Source organism: Camellia sinensis, unplaced genomic scaffold (assembly GCF_055761805.1).
Source record: "Camellia sinensis isolate YWXY unplaced genomic scaffold, ASM5576180v1 Unanchor4, whole genome shotgun sequence".
In the NCBI taxonomy this organism is placed as follows: Eukaryota; Viridiplantae; Streptophyta; class Magnoliopsida; order Ericales; family Theaceae; genus Camellia; species Camellia sinensis.
The window spans coordinates 5,340,029-5,357,683 of NW_028129277.1; the positions used below are offsets into that span (position 1 = coordinate 5,340,029).

The 17,655-nt window shown below is 35.8% G+C and overlaps 1 protein-coding gene across 1 annotated transcript; it reads right to left on the bottom strand.

The window, feature by feature from the left end:
* Nucleotides 1–10,781: 10,781 nt before the first annotated feature.
* On the bottom strand, nucleotides 10,782–13,409 carry LOC145816684 (uncharacterized). Its single transcript, XM_082912579.1, has 2 exons — nucleotides 12,558–13,409; nucleotides 10,782–12,460 (listed from the first exon to the last, which is right to left on the bottom strand). Exons 1-2 carry the CDS (start codon nucleotides 13,310–13,312, stop codon nucleotides 11,410–11,412), a joined length of 1,806 nt encoding a protein of 601 aa, XP_082768705.1. The 5' UTR covers nucleotides 13,313–13,409; the 3' UTR covers nucleotides 10,782–11,409.
* Nucleotides 13,410–17,655: the final 4,246 nt, after the last annotated feature.

Below are 17,655 nucleotides of genomic sequence, written 5' to 3' on the forward strand. Positions count from 1 at the left end.
CTTCCAAAGAGTGACATCGTACCAGATGCACTGTGCAGATCTTAGTCTAGTCGCTTTCTAGTGCCTAACTCAAATTCTCTATTTCGTCGTCTTCTAAATGCCAAATAAGATCTCGCATCTGGCTAATCATAATAGGAACAACATAGAAAGCGGGTACTAACATCTATGTTTTGTCTTTAACACGACCTCATCTTGGTTGTAACCAAGGCGACACACATAGTGGATAATTTAAGCCTCTCTTGGCTCCAAATAAAATAAACTGCTAGTCTTATCATTGCTCGCTCCTAAGCGCCAAGGGCGATTCCTCGTGTAAGTGAGCCAACCTGGCCTGCTGGCATCATCATCTGCTGATCATTATGACACAAACCATAATAGCATCAATATTTCATAATCCACCATCTACGATTCACATGAAGTGGTTCAAGATCACTACCTTTTGCACAGTTACCTCTCTAAATATATTTCGGTGATCAATTTGCGCTCATTCAAGATCTGCCCAACAAGCGCATTGAATCTTACAAATGGTAAATTTGTACACTACCAGTAAAGCATCTTATTTATAGTCTAATGAGCAAGGTCAATGTCTAAACTACTCAGTTGACCATTTACAAAAGATAGCACTCATCATGCCAAATACGTCCATATAGCATACTTTAGGATCCCACAACAAAAGATCAAGGAATATGGGTCATCTGTTTTTCCCAAAGACAATCCGAGGATTCACTCAATAGCTAAGACTTTAGCTTTTATCGATAGGAAAGTCAATGGGTTTGCAATTTTGTATTTAGAATCTGTCACACCCCAAATCCGGGCATGACCGGCCGTGGCCCACAGGGACTTAGCCCAAGGCACACGTAAGCCTAAACATGAACCCAAAAACCAAAAAGAATAAATGTGATGATAGCCTAGAAATAAATAAATCAACACTCAATCCAGTGAGATACCACAAGTGAAAACAAGTCATAACCAACTTCCTAAAAATATATATATACTAAATGGGACACAAACCGCCCACAAAATAAAATAATTCTAAATAAAACCCAACCACAATGTATGCACAAAATTCGACAAAGCAACCTAAAACAAATTAAATAAATGCCCTAGAGGTCCATGCAATTGAGTCCCCGCTACGCCATGAGTTGACTCTAAGTCCTTCTAACACCTGGAAATGGTAAACAACTAAGTCAGCTGATAGCTCAGTGAGTAGCAACATGGATAGTAAATACAGTTTTGAAAACAGGGTTCAATTCCAAAATAAGATATATATCACAGAAACTAGATTGGCATACAGTTTGGTAAATACAATCTGTTTCAAAAAGAAGGTTCCACAGTTCAACACTTAAAATACTCATGTCTCGCAAGAACATGATAAACAACATTTTCTACTTAAAACAGATTATAACATCATGAACACCAATAATTTTCTGGGTACCAAGAAAAACAAATAATCTGCCACACAGTTCTCAAGGCTATAAGCCCCATTGGATCCAATACCGAACTAAGAGTCATCCTCAGGGTGGCACCTGTGCCTTTTCTCAAAGACGATCCGATTGAAGGTCACCTAGTTATTTTTAAAGGTCTTTTCCTTACAATCGTTGAGCACTAGAGTCATCATAGCCCAACCCGGATCTGTTCCCTAGTGGCCAGAGTCACCACACACAGTGGAATAATTTCCCTGGACTAAATACACACATGGTCCCAATAATCAATACACATCAGTTTCGCAAAATATGGTAGTTCATCATTATAAACATGAGACCAAAACAAATAGTTTACAGCATGCCAAGTTCACACATGTTTCAGAAATAATTTGATTCCATTGATAATATAATAATTTATCAAAACAGTTTAGTCTTAAAACAACAATTTAATTTTCCAACAGTTCAGGGTAGGGGAACATTTACAAAAATATGTAGCATGAAACTACTCACCTGAAAACGAAATAATATAACCCTCGAATAGAGTGTAAAAGTCCAACTAGTGCCCTGAACCAAGTATAAAAAAAAAAAAAAACTACACGTCACAACTAATTTAAAAATACTAAAAAAAAAGGAACTAAGTAACCTCAACTAAAGCGCACTAACACGGCTGAACCCAACTCACCGTTACTCTTAAATATTACCTAAGTTCATGTTCTTCAAGGTTTAAAATCACCCAAGACATGGGTTCCGGTCAAAACTTAATTAATTGTGACTTTAAGATAAAACAGAATTTCAAACAAGCCTTTCCAACCTATTCGCTAACTTTGAAAATTACAAAACCCACTCCACCCTATTCGAGAAATTCCAAAAACCTCCAGATATCAACTAATATATCCTAAGTTTCAAACCCAATTGGTTTCACTTGATTTTCTTATCAATACAATTATCTACAATTTATTATATCCAAACAGGTTGTTTTCTGCAGCACTTTAAAGAAATTGACGGTTCTCTTAATATACACGAGCAATCAATGCAAGGCCAAAAACGTACGAAACTAGACTTGTAATCGGTTCTAATGACACTAATTTGATAATTTTTGGATTTATACCCAAAGAGAACAACACTCCCGAATTTACTATTTCGGACTGGTTTCCTGGACAGATTTGGATACCTCAATTTATATGAATTTTGACTCCCAAAAATTATGAAAAAATTCAGATATGCAATTCAATATGTAATTGATCTACTGTAAAAATTTCAGATTAAAATTCATCCGTTTGATATGGTTTCTTGATTTTTAAAGTTTACGATTATGTGCAGAATTTTTGGACTAAGATTCACACCGATTCTTTATACATGAATTTAACTCCTTAGAATTCTTAACAGTATACATATATACATTATACATAAATCTACAACCTCTCCATCAATGAACTAAATAATAATAGAGTAAGGATAAAGAACAAAAACAAAGAAAAGAAGAAATATGAAGACCTACCACACCCAAAAATTACTCATTGTTTGCAATCCCCCTTTTTTTTTTTTCTTCTTTTCTCTCAACTTCTTTCTCCCCATGGCTGCTGCTATAGAATGTATTAGGAGCCTAGGGTTTTTCTTTTCTTTTTCTTTGTTATACATAACATAAATGACTCTAGACAAAAATGTCCTTTGTTTTATTTTATTTTATTTTATCTCTCCATTAATTTAAATAAAATACAACTACTATTAGATCAAAATATGCTTACTAATTTGACACTTAATTTTATTTTATTTATTTATTTTTTAAAATAATAAATCTTGCCTTTAAATTGAAGACTTTCACCATAAATTTATTTTAGGTTTTAAAATTAATTAAAAGACCCTCCAAATATTTAATTTGCACTTTAAGATTCACCATCAAAATATTTGAGATTGTAATATTATTATTGTTATTATTTAAATATTTACTTAATTTTTATATTTGGGTTCTCACAGAATCGTTCTAAGATATTCCTTATGTAAGTCATCAAAGATAAACCGAGAATTCTCCCAGAAGGATTGTACATCCGATTACATCACCCGTGTCCATTATGTTTGAAACAAAGGACGGCCAACCCTAGGTGGCAACAACCTTATAAATTCCCGGCTCATAATGACCAAGTAAGGAAAAATCCTTTTGGACCATTGATCATGCCTTAATGATCTTCATCGATCATCATTGGCCTATCAAGGCTCGACGAAATCTAAGAACCACAATTTGGATAACTATTTTAGGTCGTAAAAGATTTATCAGAACTTGCAATACTTTGGCGCTCCTAACTTTTCACCGTAAAAGCAGAAGGTAAATCCCTACAGATCTACTTATCCAAGTCTCCAGCGAGAAGTTAGGTCACAACGTCCACAAATCAAAGTTTTGAACTCATGTCAATCATAGCGTAAGTCGAAATAACCTTACTTCCCAGGAGGAAGTCTTCTCATGGTTTACACCTTCCTCAATCGTGTGACCTTTCGGTATCTAGTGAGCCTTATACCTCAAAAAATGACTATCCAAATCGCCCATAACTTTAGAACAATTTTGCGTCATAGCAAAAAGTCAACCAAATCCTAGAAATGGTTAATCCTCAAAAACTTTGTCTTAAAATGTGCAATTTTGATCCACTTTCCAAAAATATGGGACTAGAGAGCCTTTGGCATTATCATAGGCTCTTTATCATCTTGCAGAGCAATCATGAATGTTTCCCTCTCAATCACCTAGTGATGACGTGGAAAATTTTCACATTCGCTACCACACAATTAAGAATATAGAGTATTCTTCTCTAATGGAGTAATCCACTAGTAGGTACATCGATCCCACTGTCCCTGGGATATTGAAAATTTCTTTCTATTCTCAACTAGGCTACATAAAGTGCCATACTTAGCATTCTGTATCTTATAGAGTTCCAAAACTCTATTCGTGTCACCTTTACTAAGAAAACTTTATGTGACTTAGTTACACTCCCACAAAGCTGCTCACCTATAAGCACATGACCCAGAGGGTTTACATGACAGTATACAATAATGCGCCACATGACCCTAAGAGTTTATAAGACAACATACAATAATGCGCCATAGAACTCTAGGTCTTAACTTTGCAACCGTATGATAAGCAAAATAAAGATAAGCTGCTTGAAGGTTACAGATCGCCCACAAATGGCTCTCTGCTAACCCATTACTTAAATAGAGTGTAAAATCTGATATGGAGGGCACTTAGTTAGGGATATAGGCAACAAACTAAAATGCAATTCCCAATTGGGAAACATTTTGCGCGATCATCCACCTAACATAAACAATACTTAATTCCTTATCTCTAATACACCATTGTGTTGCTGAGTATTAGGAATAATCAATTTTCTAAGTACCCATTTCTCTTCAAAGAGCTTTCTAAAAAACAACTGAAATAGATACTCGCCACCTTGGTCAAAACTAAAAATACGAAAGCTCTTATCTAATTGATCTTGACCTCATATGTGCAATGTCAAAAATCATCTCAAAACTTTTGACTTCTGGGAGAACAAATAGTCTTGACTAAGATGCGTATCGTAATTTATAAATGTGTCGAGATTGGGGCTAGTTATCATACCTTTACACATATCCAGTCACAAATATCATAGTGGACTAAATGCTCCAATACAGATGCCCTTCTGTGGCTTTCCTACTTATTTGTACGCAACCATTGCGAACAAAATTACACATTTACATGAGAGCAAGATACCACAAGTGAGTGGGCCCGAAAGGCCCTACCCAAACCATCCATATCATCTTCTCATTAATGTAATTAAAGTACAACAAGCTACCTGTTTATGACCAATGTCATAAACTAATTCCAATCATCCTAATGTGCGAATTATTCGAAAACATCAATGGAAGCACGTGATTCACCCATATGATCTATGAATTCGTTTTGAGTGTAAAAGGTATGCCCGAATCTGTTTATTTCTGATGTGTATATAGTATATTAATTTCTACGTTGGTATCAGAGCCATTGTTGGGTGTTTTCGTGTTATTTGTGCATGAATATATGTATAGATATGATTTGTGCATAAAATTGATATTTTTTGAACCATCTCTGATTGTCCTAAATTTCATATATGTTGTAGTCTATATTATTTAGATCATATCTGCAAAGTTTTGCAAAAAATTGGATCGCCAAATTTTGAGAAAATTTGAGATTCATATTTAATTTTTTGTAACTTTGACTGAATACTGGTTTTACATGCTTTCTTTTTATATTATGAAAATTATATATTTGGAATCCTTGTTTCGAGACCTTCGAAACGGTATATTATGGGCCTAATTTTGACTTACGGTTGAGGAGAAAAATCAAACCCTAATTTTAGGTGAGAGTTGAAACAAACAGAGAAAAAGACGAATTTGCTGACGTCATCTGTGAATTGTAGCGACTCTAATTTTTCATAAGTCATTATTTATTATTATTACTTTATTTTATTTTTAGCTTTATTAATTATGTGGATACATGAGAATTTAATGTGATATTTAATTAATTTAGTGTGATAGTTAATTATATATAATTAATCAGAATATTTATATATTTATATATTTTATATATAAAAAAGTATTTTATATATTGATAAAATATATATCATATTTATGTATGTTGTATTTATATATTAGGTTATACTTATAGCAATTGCCTTTAGGAAAAGAAAAAAAAAAGAAAGAAAACAAAAAGAAAAGAGGGTTGTGTGCAGCTGTGAGAGAGAGAGAGAGAGAGAGAGAGACTTTGTGATTTTGGTTTTGAAGCAGTAGCAGCCACGGGAAGAGTAGAAAAGAAAAGAGGGGGTACGGCGGGGAGCGAAAGAAGAGAGGAGGGAAAAAAAAAAAGAAAAAAAAGAAAGGGATAGGGTTTTATTTTGGGAGTTTTACTAATTCTGCAAGTAATTCTTTGATCTTCGAAAAATAATTGTGAGTGCAAAACCCACTTTTCTTGATTTATGTTTATTTCGTTTTTTTTATTTATTTGATGTTGGTTTGGTATTGTTTTTGTATGAACATGATGGATTGATTTTAATTATTTTGATTAGTTGTGTATGCAAAGTTTAGGGTTTTCATATGTATTTATTTTATGAATGTAATCACACTCATGAATATATGAAATTAAAATAAATTAGAAACACATAGATAGTTCTGAATACTTCACCACGACTCTATGGATTGTTGTGTTATTTGAGTGTTGGTGAGAAAGAGTGTATAAAAAAAATGTGAGGATTATGAGATTTATTTGAATGCCTTAGGGTTGCCATTGTGATGTTTCTTCTCATGGGTAAATGAGGTGCCGTGTATATATGTATTGTTGCCTCAATCTCAGGAGTAGACGAATGATTTGATTTACGCACGTACGTATATGCTAATCATCTAGGGAGTGTGAGTCAAACTTGGGGCGATATCCCTGTGCAAATTTGACTTCGGAGCGGTGTTAGGTATACGGAAGGCACATGGGATATATGTGTAAGCCGGAAGTGAAGGGCCGAAGTGGTGGAGTTAAGCTACAAAGAATTAAATATGAACTTATTGATATAGTTTCAATTGCTTTGATTTATATATCTCGAAAAATAGTAAACGACCTTGATAAATTATGAAGTTTGGGCAGAGATATGTATACGTAATTCTAGACAACTTTTGTATTTTAAATTTTTACAAAAAAGATCGATTGAAACTTATAATCTGATGATCTTTGTTGTAATAGCTTTTATTCATTTTAGCAATGCATATTTTAGATGCTGTTTTAACGCACGAAACGAGCTCATTTTTATTGATCTCGCGTAAACTGAAGTAAAACATTATTTTGAACATTTTTCGTGTTTTGAACTTTTCCAAAACAAATCATCTTAGGGCAGTTTCTTTTCGTTTTCAACTTTAGATTTTTTTGTTGAATTCCGTTTAGGTTCTTCTTTCAAGTTTTTCTCTCAATCTGTTCAGTTTATACTAAATTCGTTCTCACTGCCTCTTAGGAAATTTGATTCTATACAACTTTTGTTCTTTGAGTTTTGGTCAATTCGAATGATTTAAGTATGAAATAGTGCATTTTTGTAAGAAATAGATGTATTATTGATTGATATTTGTTATGTTTACAATGATTCCTATATATAGGAGAGGGTGAGTGTGTAGTAGGTGAGGAGTAAGTGAGGAGTAGGTGGAGAGTAGGTGAAGTGGGTGGAGTAGGTGTAGTGGTAGGTTTTGGTACATTTTAACTGCCCCCCGCAAACTCAAGGGGGATAGGAACTAACCAACTTGAGTTTGGAGAGACTAACAAAACAAGAAAATAGACGAATACATAAAATAAAAAAGGATAGGAGACACTGTATGGTCGTGTCAGACCGTTGTAGAAGACTGTATGGTTATGGTAGACCGATGTAGAAGACAGTTTATGGGGTCATGTCGGACCGTTGTAGAAGACAGTTTACGGGGTCATGTCGGACCGTTGTAGCAGACAATGTTGTGACAGTTGTTGTGACAGTTTACGGAGTCTTGCTGGACCCTTGTAGAAACTAACCGGAATCAATGTCGGGACAGTTTACAGAGTCTTGTCGGACCCATGAAGAAGCTAACCGGAATCAATGTCGGGACAGTTTACAGAGTCTTGTCGGACCCATGAAGGGAGCTAACCGGAATCAATGTCGGGACAGTTTACAGAGTCTTGTCGGACCCTTAAAAATTCGCACCCTCAAAAGGTGTGCCTAATCTATCAAAAGGCGTGCCATCGAAAGGCGTGCCCAATCCATCAAAAGGCGTGCCATCAAAAGGCGCGCCCATGTTGTCGTCTAGCGCCGAGCGGCGCATGATGCGCGTGTCTGCCTCTTCATCATGGTCTTTATAAACCGAAGCGGAGGCTGAGGCTGAGGCAGAGACAAAAAACTGCTAAAAAACCTCTGAAAAAACTCTTTGTGTTCTGAGAGAGATACTCTGTAAATACTCTGGATCCAACCCTTCTTTGAAAAAACTCAGCAACCCATAACATGGCCTCGTCTTCCTGTTCAGCTACCCAGAATATGGCCTCTTCGTCCCGTGGTCTGCTCACTCTCTTTCCCGACCTCAACGAGTCAACAAAAGAGATAACTGGTGCGGTGGCCAGTGAACCTCAACCAAGCGCCTCTGGTTTTGCTCCGTTGAACTTTCCGATGCGGTCGGTGGAGCAAAAAATGGCGGTGCAAACTGATATTGAGGCCAATCAGTATACTTTGAAGTCATGTGTGGAGACCATGACGGCGGTCACAAACCTGTCGCACCGGCTGCAGAGTAGGACAAATGAGGTGCAGCAGTTAAACGCCCAGCTGGCTCTGCTCCAACGCATGTATAAGGATGCGCGAGCAGAGATAAGTGTGCTAAAGGCGGAAAATAAGGAGCTGAAGCAGAAGGCCACCGTTATGTTCCGATTTGGAGGTCCATCATATGCTACAGTGGAGGAGCAGGGAGTAGTGATCGTGCCCAGTGGAATGGGAAACACAGAGGCAATACCGGCAAGGGCCGTCCAGGATGGAGGCAAGAAGAAGAGACTTGCAGCAGAGTAGAGAAGAAAAATCCCACTGTGGGTGTGGGTGTGTTGTGGTGGTTTGTTTGGTTGTGGGTTTGTTTTTTTTTTTTATTTTTTTATTTTTTATTATTTTTTTTTTTTTTGATCAGGGTTGATCCCTGAGATGAATAAAATATGAGTTGTTGTGCAGATTGGTAAATTGTGTTGGTTTTTGGTTTTTATTTTTATTTTTATTTTTATTTTTATTTATTTATTTATTTATTTTTTAATAATAATAAGAAGAATAGATTAATGGCGAAAGCATGTGCCTCGGGGGATTGGAAAGTGAAAAAATGAGAGAGAGAAAGGAGGGTACAAGATGAGGAGGATGATAAGAAGCATAAAACGAATAAAAAAAGGGAGGTAAATATTAAAAGAAAAAGAAAGGAAAAAAGTGGGTTTAAAGGGAGAGAGAGAGAGAGAAAAAGATTGAGTGGGTGCACGGTCTTTTAGTAAAGCAATGAAGCAAGCTGGATTCAATTAAGAATAGATGTACGTGGCCCAACTTGTAACAGACCCAACGTTCGCACACGTGGGTATTCCTCAAAGTTGTCCAGAGAGAGGGAGGTATATATATATATACATATATACATACACACAGATCTGTGTGTATAGTCGAAGCCGTGCACCAGCGTGTCAGAGTGACAACGGCGGAGGAGGGAAATCGAAGACGACAGCGGCGACGATGGAGGGACTGCGACCATCGGCGGCGACAGAGAGCACAAATTCCTGTGATAGCAGGGAGAGTAACGTCGGGTTGAAGCCTCGGATGGCGATGTCGTCGACAGAGTATGTGTCGATGTCGTCGAAGATGAGGTAGGGCTATGGCGACTCTGGCGAGGCTTGCAGCGAGAGAGTTTCTAGTGAAGAGAAGAGGATGATCTGGATTGGTGAACTGCAACAATGGATGCACGAATGCTACGTCAACACCTGCGTCGCTCACACCGGCGAGGTTTTCTCTTCCGCCTAACTTGGGCAGGCTTCAGCACAGGTGATAGGCGTGTGGATACGGGTTCAGATCTTTCTGTATTTGTAGGAGATTTGGCTATGAAAATGAGAGGTCAAGGGCAACGATGGGAAGGTATGCGTAGAAAATAAGCGGAATAGGTTGAGGTCCAGCGGACGGCTAAGGTGAGGTTGCCGCCCGCCGGTGAAGCGAAAATATTAGGTTCTAAACCTGCTCTGATACCATGTAAGAAATAGATGTATTATTGATTGATATTTGTTATGTTTACAATGATTCCTATATATAGGAGATGGTGAGTGTGTAGTAGGTGAGGAGTAGGTTGAGAGTAGGTGAAGTGGGTGGAGTATGTGTAGTGGTAGGTTTTGGTACATTTTAACAATTTTTATACTTCTTCAACAATTTACTTATGATTAAATTATACTAACTTTATTTTTTTGAAGAATGATGGGTCTTAATAACTTTTTATACAGGGCTGATCCACCATATTTTTATCTTTGTTTTGTTTATTTTATACTCAATTGATATTTAGTTGTGTACGGGTAAGAAACCAAATGCCACACTTTCTCGAGAAAGGTGGAACTACTAGTCTTGTCCCGTAAAGAATTAAATGTACTTTTATATTTGTTTGGTGGACATGTGGGTGTCAAATATTTGTACTCATACTAGTATACTAACCTGTTTTGTCTCTTGACATCTCGAATGCGTTCATTTGAGCGCGGTAGAGCATCCTTTGCAGGATTAGTTGGGGTTACAATGGTGACGAGAAATAACTATAGTTATTAGACGTGTCTCTTGCACTTTTTTTTTTTTTGTTTTCTTAAGTTTATGGTTGATATTAGTTTATTGGATTTATTAATTTTTTTGACTTTAGTATTTTGACAATTTGACATTGTGAGTTATTTTTCAACTTTACATTACTTAAGTTGTTTTGACTAGTTGTTGATACCTTAATGTTGGAGGTATTAGATAATTATGAAATTATGATGGATGGTTTGATTTGCGTTTTGTTAGTTTTTTTTTTTAAATTTTTTTATTCCTTGTAATCTTTTGAATATATAAATTTACTTAAACCTTATGGAGACGAGAACGTTTAGATTTTGTTTCACCCATAAGATTTCGATGATGCACCATTACATGCATACCATTATTGTATTCCTCCATAATTAGCATAACTAAATATAGGAAATTCCTAAAATATTAAAGCACAAGTTTCCTTGAAAACATCGTATTGTACTGTAAGAACTAACCATGTAATGTTCCTTCAGATCTGGTTACAACTTACAACAATGTCTAAAAATGACTTCAAAAGAAAATGAAGTATGAATTTATATAATATATACACCATTTGAAAGCCAACTAGAACCAGAGTAATAATAATAATAACAAAAAAATTATATAATACAGGATCTACACAGGCTCGTGTGCTATTTGTTTGAAAAGTTTCAATTTGGATTGAAACTACTCCAATTAAATCTTCACTTTTTGTCGTCTTTTGCATCAAAGGCACAGAGATATCTAAGCCTAAAATTACAGGGCACACATTCAAAGGCAAAACGGTCATGATCAAGAGGTTTACCGCAGCAGTCACAGCAGGGCCCCCGGGGGTTCTTCCAGGTCTTGGGGCATTGAACAAAAGTGAGAAAGTGAGGGTGTTTCTCAACCTTAAGAGTGCCCCCAAATTTCACATTTGAATATAAATCACTGAGAAGAGGATGAACACATCCTGTATGAAGTGATTGGTCACATTCAATGCAGTGATAGAACCAACATTTTGGATTTACTTCGTTCTCACAAATTTCACAGTAATACTCGTCCAGATGGTTTTCGATAGGTGAATAGGTTAAAAAGAAGGGGTGTTTATCATATCTGTGCCTAAACTTAAGCGGCGATAAAGCACAAAGGTGACAAAGGTTGAAACTGCAAGCCTCGCAAGCAAACACAAAGTAAACATTGGCCCTGCATGCACTGCATATACCATTGGATACTTTCCTTAGAGCAAGGGTGCGCCTGTGAATGTCGTGTCTCATAAAGTGGGGTAGGGAGGCACATGTAATGTCGAGGTAGAATTTGCAAGTTTCACAACCAAACATGAACACATTGCAACTTTTTAAGCAATACGCACAATTGAGTAGAGGGGTCTGCTGTGGAATCAATTGGAGCGGGTGCTCTGGGTGACACGGGTTTTGCAATTCACTATGCAACTCCGCACAACACTCGTGGAGAAAGAAGCTGCATTGAACGCAATGGTAAAAGGGAGTTAAGATGGGTTTAGCACATCCATCACATATTTCATCATGTTTCACCTCATCTTTGCTGTCTAGGCTTGACTTATTGTTGACTGGCTTGTCCACAAATACTAAAGGATGGACATGACTAGAGTGGCTGATCTCTGCCGCTTTGTTATATTTCCCTTGTTGACCAATGTTCTTGATAAAAAGGGTTATTGGATCAACTGATTCATCAGCTAATGGTAAACCCTTCATATTGGAGTCAAGAGGTTTAACTCCGACCTCTGTTTCACAATCCCTGAAACAACAAAATTATGAACTGAATATCATCAATTACCACCAAAAGGACCCAAACAGAATAAAAAGAATAAGAATTGTAAGGGAAGAAGGTTAACCTTGACAACTCTGCCCTTGATGTTGCACAATTAACATGGGAGAAGTATCTACAACCAACACAAATATAAGCCCAGTAGCGTCTATTCAGATACTTGGTGCATATTTCACAATTAGGCCTGAATTGATAATATTCATCAGGAAGATAATAGATGAGACTGAGAGGGTGGTGGTGATTAATACATTTGATGGAGCGTGGTAGTGAAGCACATTTCTGGTTGATCCAAAACCCACATGTGGTACAAAGATAGGAGGCACCTCGATGCTCTCTACCACAAGCAAAACAGAAGAACAAGGCTGGCCTTTGTATAGAGATTAGCGGGTGTTGGTGGGCATCGTGTCTAACAACTTGTTGAATCTTGTCCATTGCTGAAACACACATTATGTCGAGATAAAAAAAGCATTTGGAACATTTGTAAAGAAATGTCTCACACTTTCTTCCACATGCAGCACAGTTGTAAATGGTGCCATCTTTAGGGTTCGCTATAACGAGATCAAGAGGGTGTTGAGTGTGCATATGATGTGACATCTTCATGGGTAGCTCTGCACATAATTTGTGCAAGAAAAAGTAACAGAAGACGCAACCATAGCAAGGACCTGAGATTGGTTGCTGACATCCATAGCACGAAACTTCCTTACCGTCACTCAGGTGCTCTTCTGAGAAAATCAATGAATGCTTATGGCTGAAATGCTTAATCTTCTGGACGGTGGTATGACCTGGTTTTGATCTTGAATCTGTTTGTCTGAGAAACATCATTACTGTTATTCTCCTACAATACACAATCAATCGATTAGTATACCTGCAAGAAATAACTTCAAATTATAAGATCAACCCACCTCTACAACCTTTTTTTTTTTTTTTTTTTTTTTTTCTAGAGCTCTTGTAATCTCAGTTTATTTATTTTTAGTTTTTGTTGAGAGAAAATGTAAACCATTGACTATATAAATTTGTAGTGATAAGAGAATCATATACCAAACCTTAATAAAATTCTTCCAATTTGATAGAAGCCCAAATGGAAAGAAATTCTTGATTCCCTTTAAAAAGATGACCTGCGTAGCAGAGAAGAAAAACAAGGAGATGAACAAGATGAGATTCTTCTTCATTTTTCCCTTCTACAAAGTAAAGTCACTTCATGTACTGGAAAAGTAAAGTCATCCAACCCCCAGCCTCATCTTTAGGAGAATTTTCTTTTTTTCCCTACGGAGGGGGGATTGGTGAAACCAGCTTCCTGCTCCTGAGGAGCACCCATTTTGGCTTACAACTTACAAGTCGCTTGAAATTATTTATTTTTGTCATGAACCACCACGCTATTCATTCAACAACTCTACAAATTCAGATTTATAAATTAAAAAAATTATCTAGTAAAGTGAATCAACAATTTAAATTTATTTTACTAATTGACCTACATTTTATTAATTTAATTTGTACTATACGAATGCATTCGAGATAAATTATGACAGAACAGTGAGTTCATAACATTTTTTACTATTCATTTTACTTATCTTTGAATTCGGGCACATCATCATTCATTGCAAAAATAAATAAATAAATAAATAAATAATTTCATAATTATAATTGTATAATTTGATCACATTTATTTTTAGAATAAATTATAAATACATCTTGTAAAATTTACTTAAAATACATGTTATCCTATGTGATTCTGAAAATTACATCTTACTCCTTCAAATTTCTAATTACATAAAAAATAACTCATTTTATTAATAAATCATGAAATAAACTATCAATTTTTAATGATAAAATATATTTTAATTAATAACGCAGGTGGTTTTATTGTTGTATATGAGAGTAGTTAAGAATTTTATTTTATTCTGTTTATTCTGTTAAACAAAAAATTCTAATAATGTTTTATTTGTGATTTCTAAAACCATGAGAACAATTTGTATTTTAAACAAATTTCACGAGATATATTTATAATTTTTCTATGTAAAAATACGATAAAGTACGTTCACACCCCTTAAGATTTGAAAAAGAATACAATTAACTCCATATTTTTAAAATAATTGCACTGACTTATCCAGGTTAAAAAAAACTTAAATAAGGTAAATGATGGGTAAACACTAAACTAAATAAAGGTACATATACGTTTTAGTATAAAAAATATAATAATATCATTTTTCACTCGTACAAGTAACAAATCTTTTATTAAAATTGGTCTAACTGTTATGTAAATTAAAACCTCAAGAAAATTTAGTACAATTATGTTAAAAATGTAGGACTAATTATATTTTTTTAAAAATCTCAAGAGAGGTTAGTATGATTTATGTTTTTAAATACATGAGCCACAAGTATAATTTTTAAAAATACATTGTCAATTTTTTTAAAATAAATATCTTAACATCATGGGATTATGAAGAGTCTACATATATATATTTTTAAATTGCAACTTAGGATCACAATAGACCAAAGAAAGCTCTCTTCTTCTTTTTTCTTTTTTTCCCCCCTATTTCTTTTCAATATATATATATATATATACTAGTAGTGGTATATGCGTGTTACATGTGGTAAATTTAACATATTATCCTATATTTTTATATTAATGTTTAAGCATTAAAATTTTGAAAATAAATCGAAACCAATCGCATAAAATAATTGTAATCCATACTACATGGTTGGACTTGTTACTATTAGATGTATAATTCACCAAGTTGTTTGACTTTTGTTAAGTGTATATTTGTAGAAACCATTTGATAATTAAACAGTGAACAAATAAAACACGCAACTAACATTTTAATATTATTATTATTAAAAGAGAAGAAGTAAAACATCTAACAAACATTGTAATATTATTAGTATTATTTTGAAATAAAACAAGTAAAGGACATTCAAAGTTAAAGTATTTTTTTATAAAATTCATTCATTTTATAGTTTGATCCTCATTGCAGTTAAACTTTGGGAAATTATTACATTGCTATTTTTCATTCCATACTGATCTTCGTCATTTTCTAGTTTTTCTGCTATAATCTTCACAGATGTGTGATTCTTGTCATTAATCTTGTCAGCCATGTAGAAAATATGTATGTATGTATGTCCAGAAACAAGTTTTAGTACCTTGTAAAATTTATTATTCTTGTCTTCCTGCAATAACAATAACAATAATAGTAACATAGTTTTAAATTAAATTTTTTCCTTTGCTATGTATGTGTGCTACTAATGTGACATTACTTATGCATTTGGTAAACTTACCTTTTTCATTTTATGCTATCAATTAAGCTGCTAAACATCCAATAATTTTCTCAGCGACTTCAAAATGTGACACTGTAGACGTCCTCGAACGTCCCGAGAGGGAATCCCGTTTTCTTCGTTTGGGCTCACTACAGTTTAGGACTCAATGTCACGGTTCTTAATCTGATCTCGCAAAGTGCAATGCAAGATTAATAAATCACCAAAGAGTCCAAATCCGGCAAATTGTTTTGGAAAACAGATTTTTAAGAAAGAAGTGTCAAACATGGACTGCTTTGCCAGTTACAGAGTCGCCACCTAAATATTTTGTTTTGGGGGAATTTAGAAAACCCTGACTCGTCGCCTAAGGCCACGTGTCCGTCATCACCAAAGTTGCCTCGGCTCGGGAACTTGGGTACGATTGGGGAAGGTCAGCTGTGAGCACCCCCACTCGCCCGATCCGAAGATCGGCCTGTACTAAGCATGATATCTAATTTTGAAAACATTATGTGTCCTTATTCTGGTTAATTAGCTAGAATTACTATGTGATGCGCACAGCAAAACAAGTATAGACTAGGTCGCCTAATTTGGAACAAAGCATCGCATAACCGTTTGTTTGGAAATGGTTGAAGTTTACTACTCGCAAGTAGGCTAAAATACGAATTTCAATGAATTATCTCAATTCAAGTAACCCAACCTTCACCCATGGGCATTCAGGCAGTTATATCACATAAGCACATAGCCTCATGGTAAACACGCTATCATTGAAACACTTACACGCATGCAATATGCTAAAGCATAAACGCTTACCTAGTACTCCGAGCCAAAACAAGAAACATGTTAGTAATCAAATGTATGATCCAAGTCCATGTTAAGATGGCTAATGCATCGCATACAAAATGAAACTAGAATAGGCTCAGCTAATCTAAAGATGGCATGTGAAATGCAACAACTCGATACACGTATTCAACTTGAAATTTGAAATACTATGTAGTTAGTATGATACGTCGAGCCCGGTGCATGCAATACAGATGAATGATGCAAACATGCATAGCATAAGGATGCTAATTGAAACATGCCCTAGAACTAACCATCATAAGCGGTTAAGTAAAAGGGAGAAAGAAATGGTGGTTGGAAGACATGCATCACACACACGCACGCTTATTACAAAATTGCCCTCTCTCGGAGGGTCCGAATGAATAATACAAATCAATTAACTAACAAGCTAATTAAAGATTACAGACCCTTAATTAATTAAACAAATTAATTAAATTACTGAAAGCAGTAAAACAGCCTCGGGAAGAGGAACGAATGCATGCACGCTTGGCTCCGCTCGAAAATCCATCGCCATGCTCATGTTGCCTCTGTTTACACTGCTCTGCACCTCTAAGGACTGCACAAGTCTCAAGGTTACTTCTGGATTACTCCCTGAGCACTATGGGAGGTCACCGACCAAGAGGACACACCACCGGCCAAGGAATTATGGTCATCGACCAAAAATTAGATCACCGACACTATTTTGGTAGTCGGTCGGCACTAAAAGTTGCCGATCGGCCATCTCCTCTTGCAGAACACTGGTTAATAGTAACAGAGGACAGACAGAGCATGGCAAAGCATTTACAATGCAATATATGCACAAACACCCTCCTTATCATGTTATGAACTCAAAGGAGTGTGGCTCTCGACCCTCGGGCCACCAATCGCGCATCCCAATGCGTGGTGGCCAAAGAGGTCAAGTATGTAATTCAATATGGAATGCAATGCATAGAACACACAAAGGGGTCCCAACCTCTATCATGGTTGGTTAAGAGGCAAGGAATGCATGCTTAATGCTATGCAACCTAGGTATGGAAGCATGCCAATGCAATATGAGCATGCAAACAAGCAATGCGCGATAGGTATGCAACCTAGACAAA